This window comes from Schistocerca piceifrons, chromosome 5, assembly GCF_021461385.2.
Source record: "Schistocerca piceifrons isolate TAMUIC-IGC-003096 chromosome 5, iqSchPice1.1, whole genome shotgun sequence".
Taxonomy (NCBI): Eukaryota; Metazoa; Arthropoda; class Insecta; order Orthoptera; family Acrididae; genus Schistocerca; species Schistocerca piceifrons.
The window spans coordinates 250,351,983-250,369,950 of NC_060142.1; the positions used below are offsets into that span (position 1 = coordinate 250,351,983).

The following is a 17,968-nucleotide window of genomic DNA, read 5'->3' on the forward strand; positions in this document are numbered from 1 at the left end:
CTGTCACCTTCATAATTTGAAAGTAAGTATTCCAGTCAACATTGTCAAAAGCATTCACTAAGTCTACAAATGCTAGAAATGTAGGTTTGCCTTTCCTTAATCTGTCTTCTAAGATAAGTCATAGGGTCAGTATTGCCTCACATTTCTATAGGAATCCAAACAGATCTTCCCCAAGTAGGCTTCCACCAATTTCTCCATTCTTTTGTAAAGAATTCTTCTTAGTATTTTGCAGCTGTGACTTACCAAAGTGGTAGTTTGGTAATTTTCACATCTATCAACACCTGCTTTCTTTGGGATTGGAATTATTATATTCTTCTTGAAGTTTGAGGGTATTTTGCATGTCTCATACAACTTGCTCACCAGATGGTAGAGTTTTGTCAGGGCTGGCTCTCCCAAGGCTATCAGTAGTTCTAATCGAATGTTGTCTACTACTGGGGCCTTGTTTCGACTCTGGTCTTTCAGTGCTCTGTCTAACTCTTCACGCAGTACCGTATCTCCTATTTCATCTTCATCTACATTCTCTTCCATTTCTATTATATTGTCCTCAAGAACATCGCCCTTGTATAGACCCTCTATATACTCCTTCCACCTTTCCCTTCTTTGCTTAGAACTGGGTTTCCATCTGAGTTCTTGATATTCATACAAGTGGCTCTCTTTTCTTCAAAGGTCTCTTTAATTTTCCTGTAGGCAGTATCTACCTTACCCCTAGTGAGATAAGCCTCTACATCCTTACATTTGTCCTCTAGCCATCACTGCTTAGCCATTTTGCACTTCCTGTCAATCTCATCTTTGAGACGTTTGTATTCCTTTTTCCCTGCTTCATGAACTTCATTTTTGTATTTTCTCCTTTCATCCATTAAATTCAATATCACTTCTATTACCCAAGGATTTCTACTATCCTTCGTCTTTTTATCTACTTGATCCTCTGCTGCCTTTACTATTTCATCTCTCAAAGCTACCCATCCTTCTTCTACTGCATTTCTTTTTCCTGTTCCTGTCAATCATTCCCTAATGCTCTCCCTGAAACTCTGTACAACCTCTGGTTTAGTCAATTTATCCGGGTCCCATCTCCTTAAATTCCTACCTTCTTGCAGTTTCTTCAGTTTTAGTCTACAGTTCATAATCAATAAATTGTGGTCAGAGCCCACATCCGCCCCTGGAAATGTCTTACAATTTAAAACCTGGTTCCTAACACTCTATCTTACCATTACATAATCGATCTGAAACCTTCCAGTGTTTCCAGGCCTCTTTCATGTATACAACCTTCTTTTGTGATTCTTAAACCAAGTGTTAGCTATGATTAAGTTAAGCTCTGTGCATAATTCTGGCAGATGGCTTCCTCTTTCATTCCTTACCCCCATTCCATATTCACATACTACTTTTCCTTCTCTTCCTTTTCCTACTGTCAAATTCCAGTCCCCCATGACTATTCAGTTTTCCTCTCCCTTCAGTATCTGAATAATTTCTTTTATCTCATCATACATTTCTTCAATCTCTTCGTCATCTGCAGAGCTAGTTGGCATATAAACTTGTACTACTGTGGTAGGTGTGGACTTTGTGTCTTATCTTGGCTACAATAATGCATTCACTACGCTGTTCGTAGTAGCTCACCTGTGCTCCTATTTTTTTTATTCGTTATTAAACCTACTCCTACATTACTCCTATTTGATTTTGTATTTATAACCCTGTATTCATCTGACCAGAAGTCTTGTTCCTCCTGCCACCATACTTCACTAATTCCCACTATATCTAACTTTTAACCTATCTGTTTCCCTTTTAAATTTTCTAGCCCACCTGCCCGATTAAGGGCTCTGACATTCCACGCCCTGATGCGTAGAACACCAGTTTTATTACGGTATATTAATAATTTTTACTTATGGACCGTCTGACAGCAACTGAATAAAACACAATTTTAGTGCCATACGCGTTTCGCCTTTATTTTCTGCAAGGCATCATCAGTGGCAGGTTGCGTGGACAATTTCCTACATATTACGCTCCTGTTGCATTTTTGGTGTTGTTCTTCTTCTTATGAACGCCAATTTGCGTTTTTTTTCCCCCCCCCATTCCACAACACTATGCACTGAACGCTTGTTTTAAAGCAATGTTTTTGCTTTAAAACAAGCGTTCAGTGCATAGTGTTGTGGAATGGGGAAAAAAACCGCAAATTGGCGTTCATAAGAAGAAGAACAACACCAAAAATGCAACAGGAGCGTAATATGTAGGAAATTGTCCACGCAACCTGCCACTGATGATGCCTTGCAGAAAATAAAGGCGAAACGCGTATGGCACTAAAATTGTGTTTTATTCAGTTGCTGTCAGACAGTCCATAAGTAAAAATTACTAATATACCGTAATATTACACACAACTGAGGAAGACAGGACTATAAAAGTTGAAGATGTCAACACCAGTTTTGTTTCTCCTGATAATGAAGTCCTCCTGAGTAGACCCCGTCTGGAGATCCGAGTGGGGGACTATTTTACCCAAGAGGATGCCATCATCCTTTAACCTTACAGTAAAGGTGCATGCCCTTGGGAAAAATTGCGGCTGTGGTTTCCCCTTGCTTTCAGCCATTCGCAGTACCAGCACAGCAAGACAGTTTTAGTTAATGTTACAAGGCCAGATCAGTCAATCATCCAGACTGTTGCTCCTGCTACTACTGAAAAGGCTGCTGCCCTCTTCAGGAACCACACATTTGTCTGGCCTCTCAACCGATACTTGTCCATTGTGGTTGCACCTATGGTACGGCTGTCTGTATGGGTGAGGCACGCAAGCCTTCCCGCCAAAGGCAAGGTCCATGGTTCATGGAGGGGGGAAGCTGATATTAATCACATATATGGTGTGTGTTACTGATGCCTCAATACTAGTTTCTTTTAGCCATCCAGAAGAAACTATGTGCTGATGGATTTAGAAATGTAACTTCACCATCAGGAACATGCAAGCAGCCCTGAGTATGTTCAGAAATAGATGAAATATAGGGAACCTTGCAAGCTTTTACATCACTAGTGCTGAAGCCAGACAAGTCTTAAAGGAGATTGTAGACAGAATTCCTAATACTCATAAACAATTCCACAAGATGAACAAATGAATGGGATTCAGTTAGGAGGATATTAAGAAATAAAATTCTCGTCCAAAATCTAACATACCGAACAGTGGTGTTCTGCACAAACAAAATATAGGAACATAGCGACATCCATTCATAATGTAAATCCCAGTTTCTGTCATTATTGGGAATACGTGGAGAGTAGCACTTCTCACCCAATAACTCACAGCTGTACAGCTGACCTCTCTGCATGTGGACACTGTAATATGTGCTATCTGGCAAAAGAAATCCTATGTTGCCACCCATATTTGCTGTGGGAAGCAATTATGACACTACTTCTAAAATCAGGAAAGTACTGAGTTCCTCAGCACTCACTAGATGTACAGGAGTGGTCATTGAACAGATGATTAACTTATGCCTATTGAGTACCACTGAAACCATAGAATTAATGTACTGTTTTCTGTCTTGGTTTCAGGAGTACTGCTACATGCACCAACATTCTCATCCAGCTAAGAGTGATAAGAGTCTTCCCTGCACAGACAATACTTTATTAATATCTTCTTTGATATGGTGACAAAGTATCATCTGTTACTCAGATTGTGTTTTATTATCACCTCCTCATATTACTGCTGTTCTTCCTCCCTGAACAGTGGTTTTGTTATTTAGATGGTGACATGCATTCCAACTAATTCCCTCAACAGATTTTTGTCTCCTATGGTAGTATTCTCAATGTTGTCCTTTCCTGTATTTCTTTTACAGGAGGAAGGCCAGTGCAGTACTAATTATTTGTGGACAAATTTTCTATTCGTTTCTGCCCAGAGCCCCAAAACCACTGCTCACTAGTGCCAGTTGATACGTAAGAGGTTGGAAACCTGGGCTGATATACCTGATTTTAAATTTTCATGAGATAAACTGTTTGTGTATGTTGTAACTATACTTCAGATGAAGTGTACCAGTCTCAATTATAAAACTTCTGTGAAGTTCTTGGCACTTGTCTCTAACACAAAATTCTCATGGCTGCCTTGCTTTGGCAATTTGAAATATAGCTGTGTGAAGGCCTTTGGTATCCTAAAGTACCTCAATAGTAAGAACAGGTGCGGATTGAATCAGTATCGTCACATTTTGAACCTTCATTCAATCATGACTTGCATATTGTACAGGATCATCAAGACGTTCCTGCGTAAAGGTACTGGATGCAGTCAACAAAGAGGGCATTAGACTGGCCACAGGGACCATCAAACAAGCCCCGTAACCTAGTCTCTGAGGTACACAGCGGCATCTCCTCATAGCGTGACATATAGGTTGAGTTTGATATTTGCCAGTCTCCTTGCATTGGTGCTGTGACTGCATAGAAAGTAGTGGATGTTTTACAAAAACTGTCGAACAATACAGCTATTTTCCATCCAAACAAAGAAATAAACATTCTTAGAGGTACTTGGTGTTGCAGACATTAGTTCTTAAACACAAATGTAGCAAATAACCTCCATGTTGGGGTACAGTAAGATAAGTGTTACTAAATTGTTTTTAAGTTTTTAACAGCATTTTATCTGATAACGACAAAGAGGGCAACATGGGACAGGTACGCATTTATTTTCCTTTGTAATGTAATTAGTTTTTAATCCACCTACTAAACATCTTCTTGGTGTAATATGCTAAGATATGAGCAATTACAAATATACTGGGATGGATGAGGTCTTAAAATATTGGGACATTCCTTGCATTTTCTTCCTCCCTAACTGCTTTACGGGCAGTCTAGCACATGGACCCAGGAGATGAAATATTCCAAACAGTACAAAGACAAAAAGAGGAGGTGATATGTCACATGGACATAAGGAACAGAGAAGCAAAGCAGCCTGCCAGGAAAACTGCTGCTCATCATCATATCTGCTTGCAAGCTGTTCGATCATAGTAGGTAATGCAGAGGGCGATGTCTGAGTGGAGGAGGAAGTAGGGTGAATTTACAAGCAACAAGCTGTGGTCAGTATAGCCAACAATCTGACAGTTGTGCATTTTCTTCCAGTCTCATAAGATAGACGGAATAGTCCTCATGTCAGACACTGCCCACTGACTTGTCTCTCCAATAAGACCAGCTAGAATGATAGAATGACTCTCACAGTGCAACACATTTAAACTTCCTGTGCTGTAAATGCTAAAAAGAGGCAAAACATTTGTCATTCCAAGGATTTACTTTCGATTCTAGGCAGTGATCAGATGATGGAGAAAAATTATTAAACTTCTGTGGTTTACCAGAACTTCTCACCAATGTGTTTGGGAGAAATAGCCCATATTAAAAATCTGAATGACACTGGTCTCAATATGTTATCTTGCGGAAAGGGTTCCAATGATGTCGGTGTTTAGTGCCCAAAAAGAAATCTATCAATCCATCCACTCGTCAGTTTGCCCAAAATCTGATATTTGTTGGCCATGTTACAGGAAGAATGGAAAAATTTCTGCTTTCCTTGTCTATACATTAATGAAAAATTACTCTGTTTCCCCATTTAGTCTGAGAGTAAAATTCCGCCCTGCTCCTGGTGGAAACAGGATAGTTGTATACTTGAAAGTGTGCAACGAAGTGCTCACCTTGTGGCAAGGATAGTCTGGAAATGCCATAGATAAGGGACTGTTTGATGTGGAAGAGGTGGCACCCATCAGACTTAAGGTATTGCTGTTTATTTGTCAGATGTGTATGGTATGAAATGCGGATGTGAAATGAAGGGCTTCTTAAAGGAGAGTTGTTTTGAATTTGGAAAAAGACTAGGCATATTTGAATTGGAAAAAGGAGTTCAGCTCCTACAAGAGTGGAAGAGAAGTTTTTAGTATGTGTCCAGCATATTTTAACAGATGTGCCATTATGTACCATATTTGTATCATGTAACAAGCATCTTGTGAAGAATGTATATATAAACATGGCCTTTTGGACAATATGCTGTGTGTTTCTAAATATTTTAGGGATGACAAATGTCTATCATTTGTTGAGTTTTATCCACTTGACATCTTGTGCATGAGGTAGCATAAAATGAACATGGTTTACAAGTTTAAAACCTGAAGTTGGCAGCTAAAACTGTTGAAACTGGTTGTGTTGAATAAAAAATATTTTGTGCAATCTTGGCCTTTGAATGGTTTTTAATGAAGAGAACTTCATTATGCAACCAGACTTCAAAACTGTCATTGATAAGGGGTTGAGCTTTTGTGTGTTAGGAAGGCTTCTTCCAAATTACTCATGAGAAGTTTGGCATAAGACAGACAGAGTCATACTGGTTCCTATGGTGGTTCCCCTTGCTTTGTTTGTAGGTCTGTCCCTTGAATGTGAAACAGTTAGGGTAAGGATATATACAGTATTTTAGGGAGAATGTACGAAAATGTAAGATTGCTACTTACTATAAAGAAGACAGGCATAATTAAAAGCTTACGTAAAGCTTTCGGCCACAGTCTTCATCAGCCAATGGTAAACAACATTCATACACACAAGCAAGCACACCTTATGCACACATGACTGCCAACTCTTGCAGCTCAGGCTAGAATGGCTGAATGGCATTCTGACCCAAGTTCCCGGGGTTGGTGGTCATGTGTGCATGAGGTGTGCTTGCTTGTGTGTATGAATGGTGTATGTTTCTCTTTTGCTTATGAAGGTTGTGGCCAAAAGCTTAATGTAAGTATCTTTTAATTGTGCCTGTCTGCAACTTAACATGTCTTTTTTTTTTTTACAATATGTAGCAATCTATCTTCTTGTACATTGTTGATGTCCCTACCTGGAGTTTCCATTGTTCAAGATTTTAGGAAAATTTTCATGTGAGCATTGGAAGAGGTAATGTTCTATAGATGGGAGGCCATGCACGATATTTGTGTAGGACAAGATTAAATGTATGGCAACAAGGAGGGCTGCACATATGAGAGGTGTAGGGGTGGATTTGAAATGTTCCAATAAGTGGTTGAAGTATTTTATGTAGAATGGGTAGCAGGTAGGTTGAGTGAAATAGGAGGGTTTAACTGTTCTGTGGAGGATGTTTTGTAGCTCAATCTGGCCTGCTTGCTATTTTCTTACTTTCCCACCAGTATTTGAATTCTGAGACAGTTTTCACAGGTCCAGTTGTATTAGTTTAAATATTTCAAGTGCCATTCAGTTTCAGTGAGTGACTGGTTATCATTTGCTATATTTGTTTGATATTTAAGTTTATAGATATTTACATACATAGTGTGTACCTGGGCCTAGTTTCTTGGAAGCATTCATTGTCAGCGGAGTACTGTGTGTTCAACCCCAGTGATTTCCAATTTTTCCACTGGGTGCTTTTGTGGGTACATGTTTCTGAAAAACAGAGCTTACAAAGAACTGTAGACACAGTAGAAGTACTGGAAAATGTAATCTGCACCTTGGACACCACAAACATTTAAAGGAAACGCATTTGAACTTCGTCATCTGAACATAAGAAAGATGAGTTTCTCATATTACTACAAGGAAATGAATAATCGGAAGGTATTTCTGCTTGTGTATTGTAATTAATGTAACATCCTTTTGAAGTCACAGACATTATGCAGTGGACCTACAAGGATGCAAGATAGTATTACATTACTGTAAGTACAATATAAGTATAATGGGATTTGCTATATATTCAAAAAATGGAATGAAGTACTTTCCTTCTTTTCCCTCTCCACCTCAAGTTGGTTTTTAATCAGTCAGTGAATCAAGGTGCATTTTATCAAAGACTGAAATATGCAGTAGCAACACTTTTTTTAAGTGAAGATAAACAAGTGATCTTTAATTATAGGTCCATCTCCCTCCTTCCCATGTTCTCAAATGTTTTGAGAAGATGGCATACCACAGAAATTGAACCACTTTTCTGACCATAACCTTTTAATTATTGTTCAGTTTCACTTCCGTTAATCTACACAAAAAGCAATACATGATCACAAACTTAGTTAGGCCATGATTAAACAAGAACAATAACCTTGATGGCATTTTGTACAACCTTGCCAAGGCCTAAGTATGTGGATATGGCAATGCAAACTGAACTGAAACTTACATACAAGAATTTCATAATTTTAAAAAAGAAATAGAACTAAATGACTAAATCTACAAATTAATATCTAAATTTTCAATCCATTGAAGGGCTGCCTGTATTGTTTTACAGAAATCTCCTAGATCTCCAGGGTGAGACTATCTGCTGCCCCTTGTTACAATATTTTCAATGGTCTGATGTTCATTGCCACAGTCACATTGAGAAATGAAGCATTTCCCCATCTGTGGAGGCTTTCTGCGCAAATGTTGTGGCTTGTACAAATCATGTTAATAGTTTTTTAAGCATGCCATGGTAATTAAGTGCCAGTTGGTCTTGTGTCTTGTCTTATGTGGGTCTAGTATTCATCATTGGCAATATTATTCCGTGTTTCTGACCACTTCTTGCTCTTGTTGAAATCCACTGCTTGTAGCGATGCTGCCAGTATAATAGGTGACTGCCTTTATTTTAATCAATTCATTTTAAGTGCACTCATGTCATAGTGGATAGGGAGTGGAGGAATTGTAATTAATTTTTCATATTGCTTGAGAAGGGCGTTCTGTCTTTGAAGATATGATGGCTTAATGTTGTTTAGAGTTGGTAAACAGTAAAGAGGGGTACATCGGATACAGCCTGTTCTTGTCCTCATTGCTGTTTTTACCTGAATGTCATTTTTTTCACATTTGAACTATTATGCCACAGTGGAGCTAGCTGTGTTTAGCTGAACATCAATTTTTCTCGCATTTGAACAATTATGCCCTAATGGAACATAGTATTCAGGAGCAGAGCAGACGAGTCCTACGAAAGAGCATCGTACTGTTGTAACTCTTGCACCCCATGAGGAACCACTCAGTTTCTGTCTGATGTTATTGCATGTTCTCAGCTTTTCTGCAGTGTTTTCTATGTGTTTCTTGTACGAAAAGGTTCTATCAAGAGTTACTCTCAGATATTTTGGGAAGTCTTAGTGATTGAGAACATGACCATTAAAGGTGACATTTCACATGAAGAGTGATAAGAATGATAGCTAGTCTTTATTAAAATGTTCCTGATAATCAAGATAGAGCAAGAGAGAACACAACCAAGACATGAGACAGTTGAACATCGTCCATAAACCCACACATAGCACCATGAAATAAATATGATTAATGGAAAATCTCATATAAGATGTGAAACAAATACTAACAAAGAGATAGAGGGGCTGGCCAGTACTTACCTCAGCTCAGTACAGCCGATAGATACACATAAAACAGAACTGAAAATTTACATTCCTAGCTTTCGGAACTTTGTTCCTTCATCAGGGAGGAGAGAGGGGAAAAAAGGGAAGAAGGGAAAGTGGATTCAGTTACTCACAACCCAGGTTATGAAGCAACAGGGAAAGGTAAACAGGGAGGGTAGCAAGGATGGAGGCATGGTTGTCAGAGGGAAGCCAAAGATATTCTACTGTAAGTACTGTGCCAGCTTCAAACCAAAGAGGATGCATACAGAAGTAAAGAGGTATATAGTATAAAGATAAACACAACTATGTAGGATGAAAAGATGCGTGAATGGCTAAAGAGGAAAGGGAAAGAGGAGAAGACTGAAGAGTGAATGGGAGTGAGGTTGTTTAACGTAGGTTCAGTCCAGGGGGATGGCGGGATGAAAGGATGTGTTGGAGTGCAAGTTCCCATCTCCGCAGTTCAGAGGGACTGGTGTTGGGTGGGAGAAGCCAAATGGCACATACGGTGTAGCAGGTTCCTAGGTCCCTAGAATTATGCTGGAGGGCATGCTTCGCTACTGGGTATTGGGCATCTCCTAGGCGGACAGTTCGTCTGTGTCCGTTCATGCGCTCAGCCAGTTTGGTTGTTGTCATGCCGATGTAAAAGGCTGTGCAGTGCAGGCATGTCAGTTGATAAATGACATGTGTAGTTTCACACGTAGCCCTGCCTTGAATTGTGTATGTTTTACCAGTAGCGGGGCTGGAGTAGGTGGTTGTGGGCGGATGCATGGGGCAGGTTTTGCAGCGGGGTCGGTTACAGGGGTAGGAACCGCTGGGTAGAGAAGGTAGTCTGGGAATATTGTAGGGTTTAACAAGGATGTTACGGAGGTTAGGGGGGCGACGAAAGGCCACTCTGGGTGGTGTGGGGAGAATTTTGTCAAGGGATGATCTCATTTCAGGGGTTGACTTGAGAAAGTCATATCCCTGGCGGAGTAATTTGTTGATGTTTTCGAGGCCAGGATAATATTGGGTGACAAGGGGGATACTTCTGTGTGGTCTGGGGGTAGGAACATTGTTGTTGGACGGGGAGGAATGTATTGCTCGGGAAATCTGTTTGTGGACAAGGTCTGCAGGATAGTTGCGGGAGAGGAAAGCACTGGTCAGGTTATTGGTGTAGTTGTTGAGGCATTCGTCACTGGAGCAGATACGTTTGCCACGAATACCTAGGCTGTAGGAAAGGGAGCGTTTGATGTGGAAAGGATGGCAGCTATCAAAGTGAAGGTACTGTTGTTTGTTTGTGGGTTTGATATGGACATAGGTGTGGATGTGAGCTTCAACAAGATGAAGGTCAACATTCAGGAAGGTGGCTTGGGTTTTGGAGAAGGACCAGGTGAAATTCAGATTCGAAAAGGAGTTGAGGTTATGGAGGAAATTAAGGAGTGTTTCTTCACCATGAGTCCAGACCACAAAGATGTCATCTATAAACCTATACCAGGCCAGGGGAAGCAGCTGTTGGGTCTTCAGGAAAGCCTCCTCCATGCGGCCCATGAAGAGGTTGGCATAGGAGGGAGCCATCCTGGTTCCCATGGCCGTTCCCCTAATTTGTTTGTAGGTCTGGCCTTCAAAAGTGAAGTAATTATGGGTGAGGATGAAGTTGGTAAGTGTGATAAGGAACGAGGTTTTTGGAAGATCTTCGGGTGGCCTTTCGTCGCCCCCCCTAACCTCCGTAACATCCTTGTTAAACCCTACAATATTCCCAGACTACCTTCTCTACCCAGCGGTTCCTACCCCTGTAACCGACCCCGCTGCAAAACCTGCCCCATGCATCCGCCCACAACCACCTACTCCAGCCCCGCTACTGGTAAAACATACACAATTCAAGGCAGGGCTACGTGTGAAACTACACATGTCATTTATCAACTGACATGCCTGCACTGCACAGCCTTTTACATCGGCATGACAACAACCAAACTGGCTGAGCGCATGAACGGACACAGACGAACTGTCCGCCTAGGAGATGCCCAATACCCAGTAGCGAAGCATGCCCTCCAGCATAATTCTAGGGACCTAGGAACCTGCTACACCGTATGTGCCATTTGGCTTCTCCCACCCAACACCAGTCCCTCTGAACTGCGGAGATGGGAACTTGCACTCCAACACATCCTTTCATCCCGCCATCCCCCTGGACTGAACCTACGTTAAACAACCTCACTCCCATTCACTCTTCAGTCTTCTCCTCTTTCCCTTTCCTCTTTAGCCATTCACGCATCTTTTCATCCTACATAGTTGTGTTTATCTTTATACTATATACCTCTTTACTTCTGTATGCATCCTCTTTGGTTTGAAGCTGGCACAGTACTTACAGTAGAATATCTTTGGCTTCCCTCTGACAACCATGCCTCCATCCTTGCTACCCTCCCTGTTTACCTTTCCCTGTTGCTTCATAACCTGGGTTGTGAGTAACTGAATCCACTTTCCCTTCTTCCCTTTTTTCCCCTCTCTCCTCCCTGATGAAGGAACAAAGTTCCGAAAGCTAGGAATGTAAATTTTCAGTTCTGTTTTATGTGTATCTATCGGCTGTACTGAGCTGAGGTAAGTACTGGCCAGCCCCTCTATCTCTTTGCATGAAATAAATATCAAAGCCATCATGTGCAGGACCAAAAACCCTAGAAAAAGTCCCTTCAAACTTGAGAGAGGTAAACAGTAAAAATATTTTCAGAAATTATATCAAAATTTGATAGAAGACTATTACTACAATAGTAAAGATTTTATGTGCTCTACAATTTAGTTGTAATTGTTTGTTAGTATGCCTTACTGAAGTAGCTTGCAATGTTTGCTTCTATCAGTTAATATGTAACTTGACTCTTTACACATTTCTAAAGGATTTTCTTAATTATGAGCTTAACAGAACATAATGTATGAATAAATAAATGAGTAAGTAAGTTTGCATGTGTATAAAAACAAACTTAATTGTCTCTCTTTTCTAATTTTTTTTCTAGCCAAGCAATATTTTTGTAAATAGTGAGCTGAGTCAAGTCCAAGTGGGTGACTTTGGCCTTGCATGTTTTCTGCAACATTCACACAAGGATGTTGCATTATTATCACAGCCAACGTTGTATGGTGACCACAGGAATATGGAAATTGGAACAAAAACATATGCTGCTCCTGAACAGCTTGAAGGTGTTTGTAATCAAAAGGTAAGCTTAAAAAGAACCTTCTCAACATCTGATTCATTATGATCTAAACAAATGTTGGTCATTTCTGATCAAAACAAACAGTCAGGCAAAGGTAGTTTGAGTCATGTGCAGCTATTTTTCATAATAGTGAAAGCATTTCAAAGCTAACTTTCAGATATCAGTAAAATGCTGCCAAGTGTCACTGCTTTTACTTTGCCATGGAAGTGAAGCTTCTGTTGTATTCCCTCTTTAGCCATAACCATTGTATTATATATCTAAGTTGTACAGTTACTTGTAAGAATACTGTGAAAAGGAAAGTTGCTACTCATCATATAGCGGAGATTCTGAGTCGCAGATATTGTGCCTATCTGCAACTCAGCATTGCCGCTATATCGTGAGTAGCAACTTTCCTTTTTACAGTATTGCTGCATTCCATCCTGGGTTTTCCATTGTTTGATTGTACAGGTAATTGTGCTTTTTAAATGTTATCACATGTCATTGTAATATTTTGTGATTTATTGCAGAGTGACTTATATAGTTTGGGAATTGTACTGTTTGAACTGCTTCAGCCGTGTTATACAGACATGGAGAAGAGCATTCTTATAAAAGATCTAAAAGATGGTGCTGTGTCACAGGAGTTGTGTGCAGCAGCACCAGAACTGGTAAGTCATTACTAGGAAGGTACACTTGAAGTGTGTGTTTGCAGTTAATTTGTGCATAACTGTTTCATGTTAGATAATATAAATATAACTATAATACCAGTTTCCAGTTGTTCTGTTTTTCACTGAACTTTCTCTCCACTGTTAATTAAGCCTATAAAAACTGTAGGCAGGTAAATAGTCCCAAGCAGTTGAGTAACAATGATACTATCTGTACGTAGCATTATGCAGTCCTCACTCACACAAAAGATTATGACTGACATTTCTAGGTATTTGTGAATAAAAAGTTATGTAACCTGTATTCTGTGATTTTCGTGTGGAAATAATAGTGAGTGGACTTGGAGCTATCAGCAGGTAACAAAGTTGAGTTCTGTAGGAACTGAGACTTAAAACACATTAAATGTACTAACTGCAGTTATTACCAGTCTCTGTTTCTAGATATATGTAACAGCTGGAGAAATGTATGCTCAATTTGATGTTGATATTTGCCCTTTAAGAATTTCTTAGAGTGTGCAAACTTTTTCTTTAGTGCTTGGCTTCTTTGTTTTGAATTGGGAGAATTTGCAAGATTTCAGATTGCTATTTTTCTGTATGGCTATGGCTACAGATACCTTAGCAGTTGAACAATGTTGTGCGTAGTAGCCCTTTAGAGATCATTGTACTGTCCATTTACTTGTAACTGGAATGAAGTATGAAGCAGTTTCTGGTCCATCATGTTCACTACTGATGACTTCTCAGAAAAGGAATGTTTCCATTTATAGTGAAGGTTCTTTTGGGAAGACTGGACTAACATCATGGGTAAAGAAAGAAGTAGATGACTAACTGTTGTGGTAAATTAACTTGTAACAAAAGTTGATGGCAGACTCAGATAAAAGGGTCTGGTCACGATTACAGAATTATTGGTCAGTTTCCCTCAGATATAGTGGACAATTTATGAAAATGTGACTGATTATCTTATTTATCACAAATTTTGTGGACAAAGACTGAATCCAGCAATACATAGAGATTGGGAGCAATGTTAACATTTCTTATTAGTACGATGTAGGAGGGGACAAATTCTTGGATCACGGGTTGCATACATCAATGCTGTGGCAAAAAATCTATCACTGAAGTGGGGCCACACTAGCTTACCACCGAAGCACTTAAAGTGCTGCAAATCATTTTCTGTGTGGAAACTAAACTAATAACAGTTGTTTTTTGGGACAGCAAGGGGGCACTTTTGGGGGGGGGGGGGGGGGTGATGATGATTGGGAATGGATTTCATCAACGTCTATCACAGACTACAATATCCAGGCAGTCGAGGAACTGATTTGCAGCACTTTTAGATTTTACAATGATGAGGATGTTCACAGTGCGGTTCTTGAAAGGCTCCATGACCAAGGAGCGTGTTCGTATTGTTGAGGAATTGATAGAACATTTTGACTGTTCTTTATAAAGACTTGGTAACTATGTCGAAAAATAGTGTTATGTATCTGTGTCGCTTAAGTGTTGTGGTCCATTCAATAAGTTATTTAACTTACTTTTTGAATTCCCTTCATGGTTTCTCCTCAGTGCACATTAAGACTAAACTAAAGTAATTAAACAATGATAAGAGGAAAGGCAACCATTCACATTATAGAAGAGGTCTGAACAGCAGATATTTGCATGCACTAGCAGTTGATGACTCCCACATTGCTTGTGAAGGAAAAGTGATTTGAGCTCAATCCTATGATAACTTTTCAATCACTGTCAGTGCCATCTCACTTGGTAGCTCAGCTTTGGTTATCGACATACACACATATGTGCATCATACTTTTTTTTCCCCTTTTTCTTGCCCTTAACTCTACACTGATAGATTAAAAAAAATATATTCTGAAGACAAACCCCTTTTTCGATTATTTAACTTGTCAGATGTCCCTCTTTACACAGGTATTCAGTAAATGCTTGTCTTTTATTTCAAATGTGATAGAAAACCTATTCTGCTATGGCAGCCATATCATAACTCCAGGTATTTATCAATTAAAGCTTCTATTACAGATGACTGGTGCAAGTGAAACATTACCGCTTTCATCTTCAACATGACTAGTTTTACAAGGTAGACTCCCTATCATACTCCTCAGGTTTATTGGTAAGGTGACTCAGTGGAAAGCCTGTCAAAACCTGAACACAGATCATGCATGAAAACAGGAAGGAGGTTTACTGAAATGCGAAAAAAGGCAGGATAGAAACAGTGAATGGTCCAAGCTTCATAAGTGCAACGTTGAGCAAAGTGAAAGAGCAACAGCATCGTGGTTGAGTGGTCACGGTGCTGGACTACAAAGTGGCAAAGGCGTGTTCAAAATACCCTGGTGCATATTTATTATTATTGTTATTTTTTTTTCCACAGCATTATGAACTGTCCTTCCAGTCACTGAAATCTTTGTCCTCTTTCTGTACTCTTGGAAGTTGTCTTGCTACACACTGGTTATAGAGTATGAGTCAGGTGATAAGAATATATCACCATCACAAGTAAATGTGATGAGTAGTGAGAGCAGGCAAGATACCACATAGACGCCTCACAGAAATGAAAACAACAAATAAACAGGGGTGAACTATTTTATAACAAAGGAATTCCAGAGTCAAAACGTCCAAAATGGAAGCAGCTTCAAAAACATGTTTTGACAGAGCACAGTGAAACTGTTGCATTCATTTGTTGCAGCTTATATGACAAACTATTATGTTTTCATCATTTCCTTGCGAGTGATCACATGCACATTCATACGAACACCTAAATTGAGCAAGGAGGTATATCTCTCACCAGACATAGAAATTATGTGCATCGATAAGAGATTCCTATCATATGACACACATACTGTCACTAATGCTGTGTATGACAGACCAGATGTGTTTTTTGATTCGGTTGACTTGTTGCCTTGTCATCAAATGTTTGTGGTTCCCATTCGAAAACCACTTCCTTTCGGCTGCTAATAGCGTAGTTATGCAGAATCAACTTTGATTATAGGTCCCTTCCTTAGACCTTTCTGTTGCAAACAGACATTACACCACGACACAGACACAAATATGATACGGATAACAATAAAAATAAAAAAAATTAAAAAAATAAAAATTAATAGCATGTGGGAGCTTCAAAAATGGCTTGCATGCCCAACGTTCCAACACCGTGACAGCTTTACTGAGACACTGTTGCTGTTCACGGTTGCTATTTTGCTGCCCCCCCCCCCCCCCTCCCCTTCTTCCTGTTTTCATGCTTGAACCACATTCAGTTTTTGATGGGCTGTCCACTGTGCCCTCTTACCACTAAGTCAGAAGAGGGTGTGGTAGGGAGTTTCCTCTGCATCTCAACATGATAATACCAACTGCATCTAAAGAGTTTAACTACGCAAATGGAATCAGGTGATAATTCTAAAGATGCCACAAAATTCCATCATTTAAACATATCTATATATCTGTTATTCTGTTGCGAACTTACATACGTACAGATAGAGCACAGAAATGAATATGTCATAGGACACCTCAGAAGGCAGTGGGAAGCAGAGACTGATAGGGCTGAAATGATTTAAGTGTTATAATATTGTTATTAATGTAATTAAGGCTTCTTACAATGGATTTCTTACAGAGTTTGAGGATATGGTCTCGAATACACACCGAAAAGCTAAAGAAACTGGTACAACTGCCTAATATCATGTACAGACCCCGTGAGCATGCAAAAGTGCCGCAACATAACGTGGCATGGACGCTACTAACGTCTCAGGTAATGCTGGAGGGAATGACACCATGAATCCTGCAGGACTGTCCATAAAACTGTAAGAGTACGAGGGGTGGAGATCTCTTCTGAACAGCATGTTGCTCAGCATCCCAGATATGCTCAATAATGTTCATGTCTGGGTAGTTTGGTGACCAGCAGAAGTGTTTAAACTCAGAAGAGTGTTCCTGGAGCCATTCTGTAGCAATTCTAGAAGTGTGGATGTCTCATTGTCCTGGAATTGCCCAAGTCCGTCAGAATGCACAATGGACATGAATGGATGCAGGTGATCAGACAGGATGCTTATGTATGTGTCACCTGTCAGAGTTGTATCTAGACGTATCAGGGGTCCCATATCGCTCTAACTACACACACCCCACACCATTATAGCTCCTCCACCAGCAGGCTGTCTACGCAGGCGAGGGAAAAAAAATTCCCGGATATCCCAGTTAAAAATAAACTTTTCCCATTTTAAGTGACAGTATACTTTTCCTCGGAACTGTAAAACTTATCAATTCGTTGAATGGTTATGGTTTAATACACCAGCATAGAATTTCCCGGCACTTTAGAAAAGGAAACTCAGGGGGGAAAAAAACACATTTTGGAAAGATGTCTGATGTGCAGCAATATGTACACTGCATACTTTCGTATAAATTCGAATTCCACCAAACACCACATGTTACTTTCCGAAGCATTGAAATCAAGATTGCAATGCGCATTTGCAAGCCAGTCATAGCTCATGTCACGTGATCTTGCCAGCTTATGACAGTGGCTATTCAGAGCATAGGACTCGTGATGCAGTCAGCCGATATCAGCATCACTGTGAAGTAGCACGAACACACAAATAGGAAAAATTAATGTACATAGTGTTGCTAGAAGCAAAGAAAAGTTTAACGTGAAATAGTGGTCTCTAAGACTAATAAGCTGCAAGAGAAGCTAAGCTTTCATATATAATATTGAACTTTTTTGCGTGTCTTACACTTTAAGATACATCGCACAAATGTTCCAGCAAAATTTTTGACTACGACATAGATGTGTTATCTTCTGTGATCAAAATTATTCTAAATGGTCATCCTCAAAATGTTGATTTTTAAATAAAAGTCAAACGCTCTGTGATTTAAGTTTTGCCAGAGAGTGCCGCCAGGTAACAGGTGTCACCGTGCTAGCGCAGCTATGATGATGCAG

General features: G+C 39.8%; 1 protein-coding gene across 1 annotated transcript in view; it reads left to right on the forward strand.

Annotated features, from left to right (window-relative positions):
- LOC124797903 (eukaryotic translation initiation factor 2-alpha kinase 1-like) overlaps positions 1-17,968 on the forward strand; it is a 153,263-nt gene that overhangs the window by 125,258 nt on the left and 10,037 nt on the right. The window contains exons 10-11 of the mRNA XM_047261022.1: positions 12,227-12,424; positions 12,928-13,065. Coding sequence (XP_047116978.1) covers positions 12,227-12,424; positions 12,928-13,065 — 336 coding nt within the window. The remainder of the gene's footprint in view (positions 1-12,226; positions 12,425-12,927; positions 13,066-17,968) is intronic.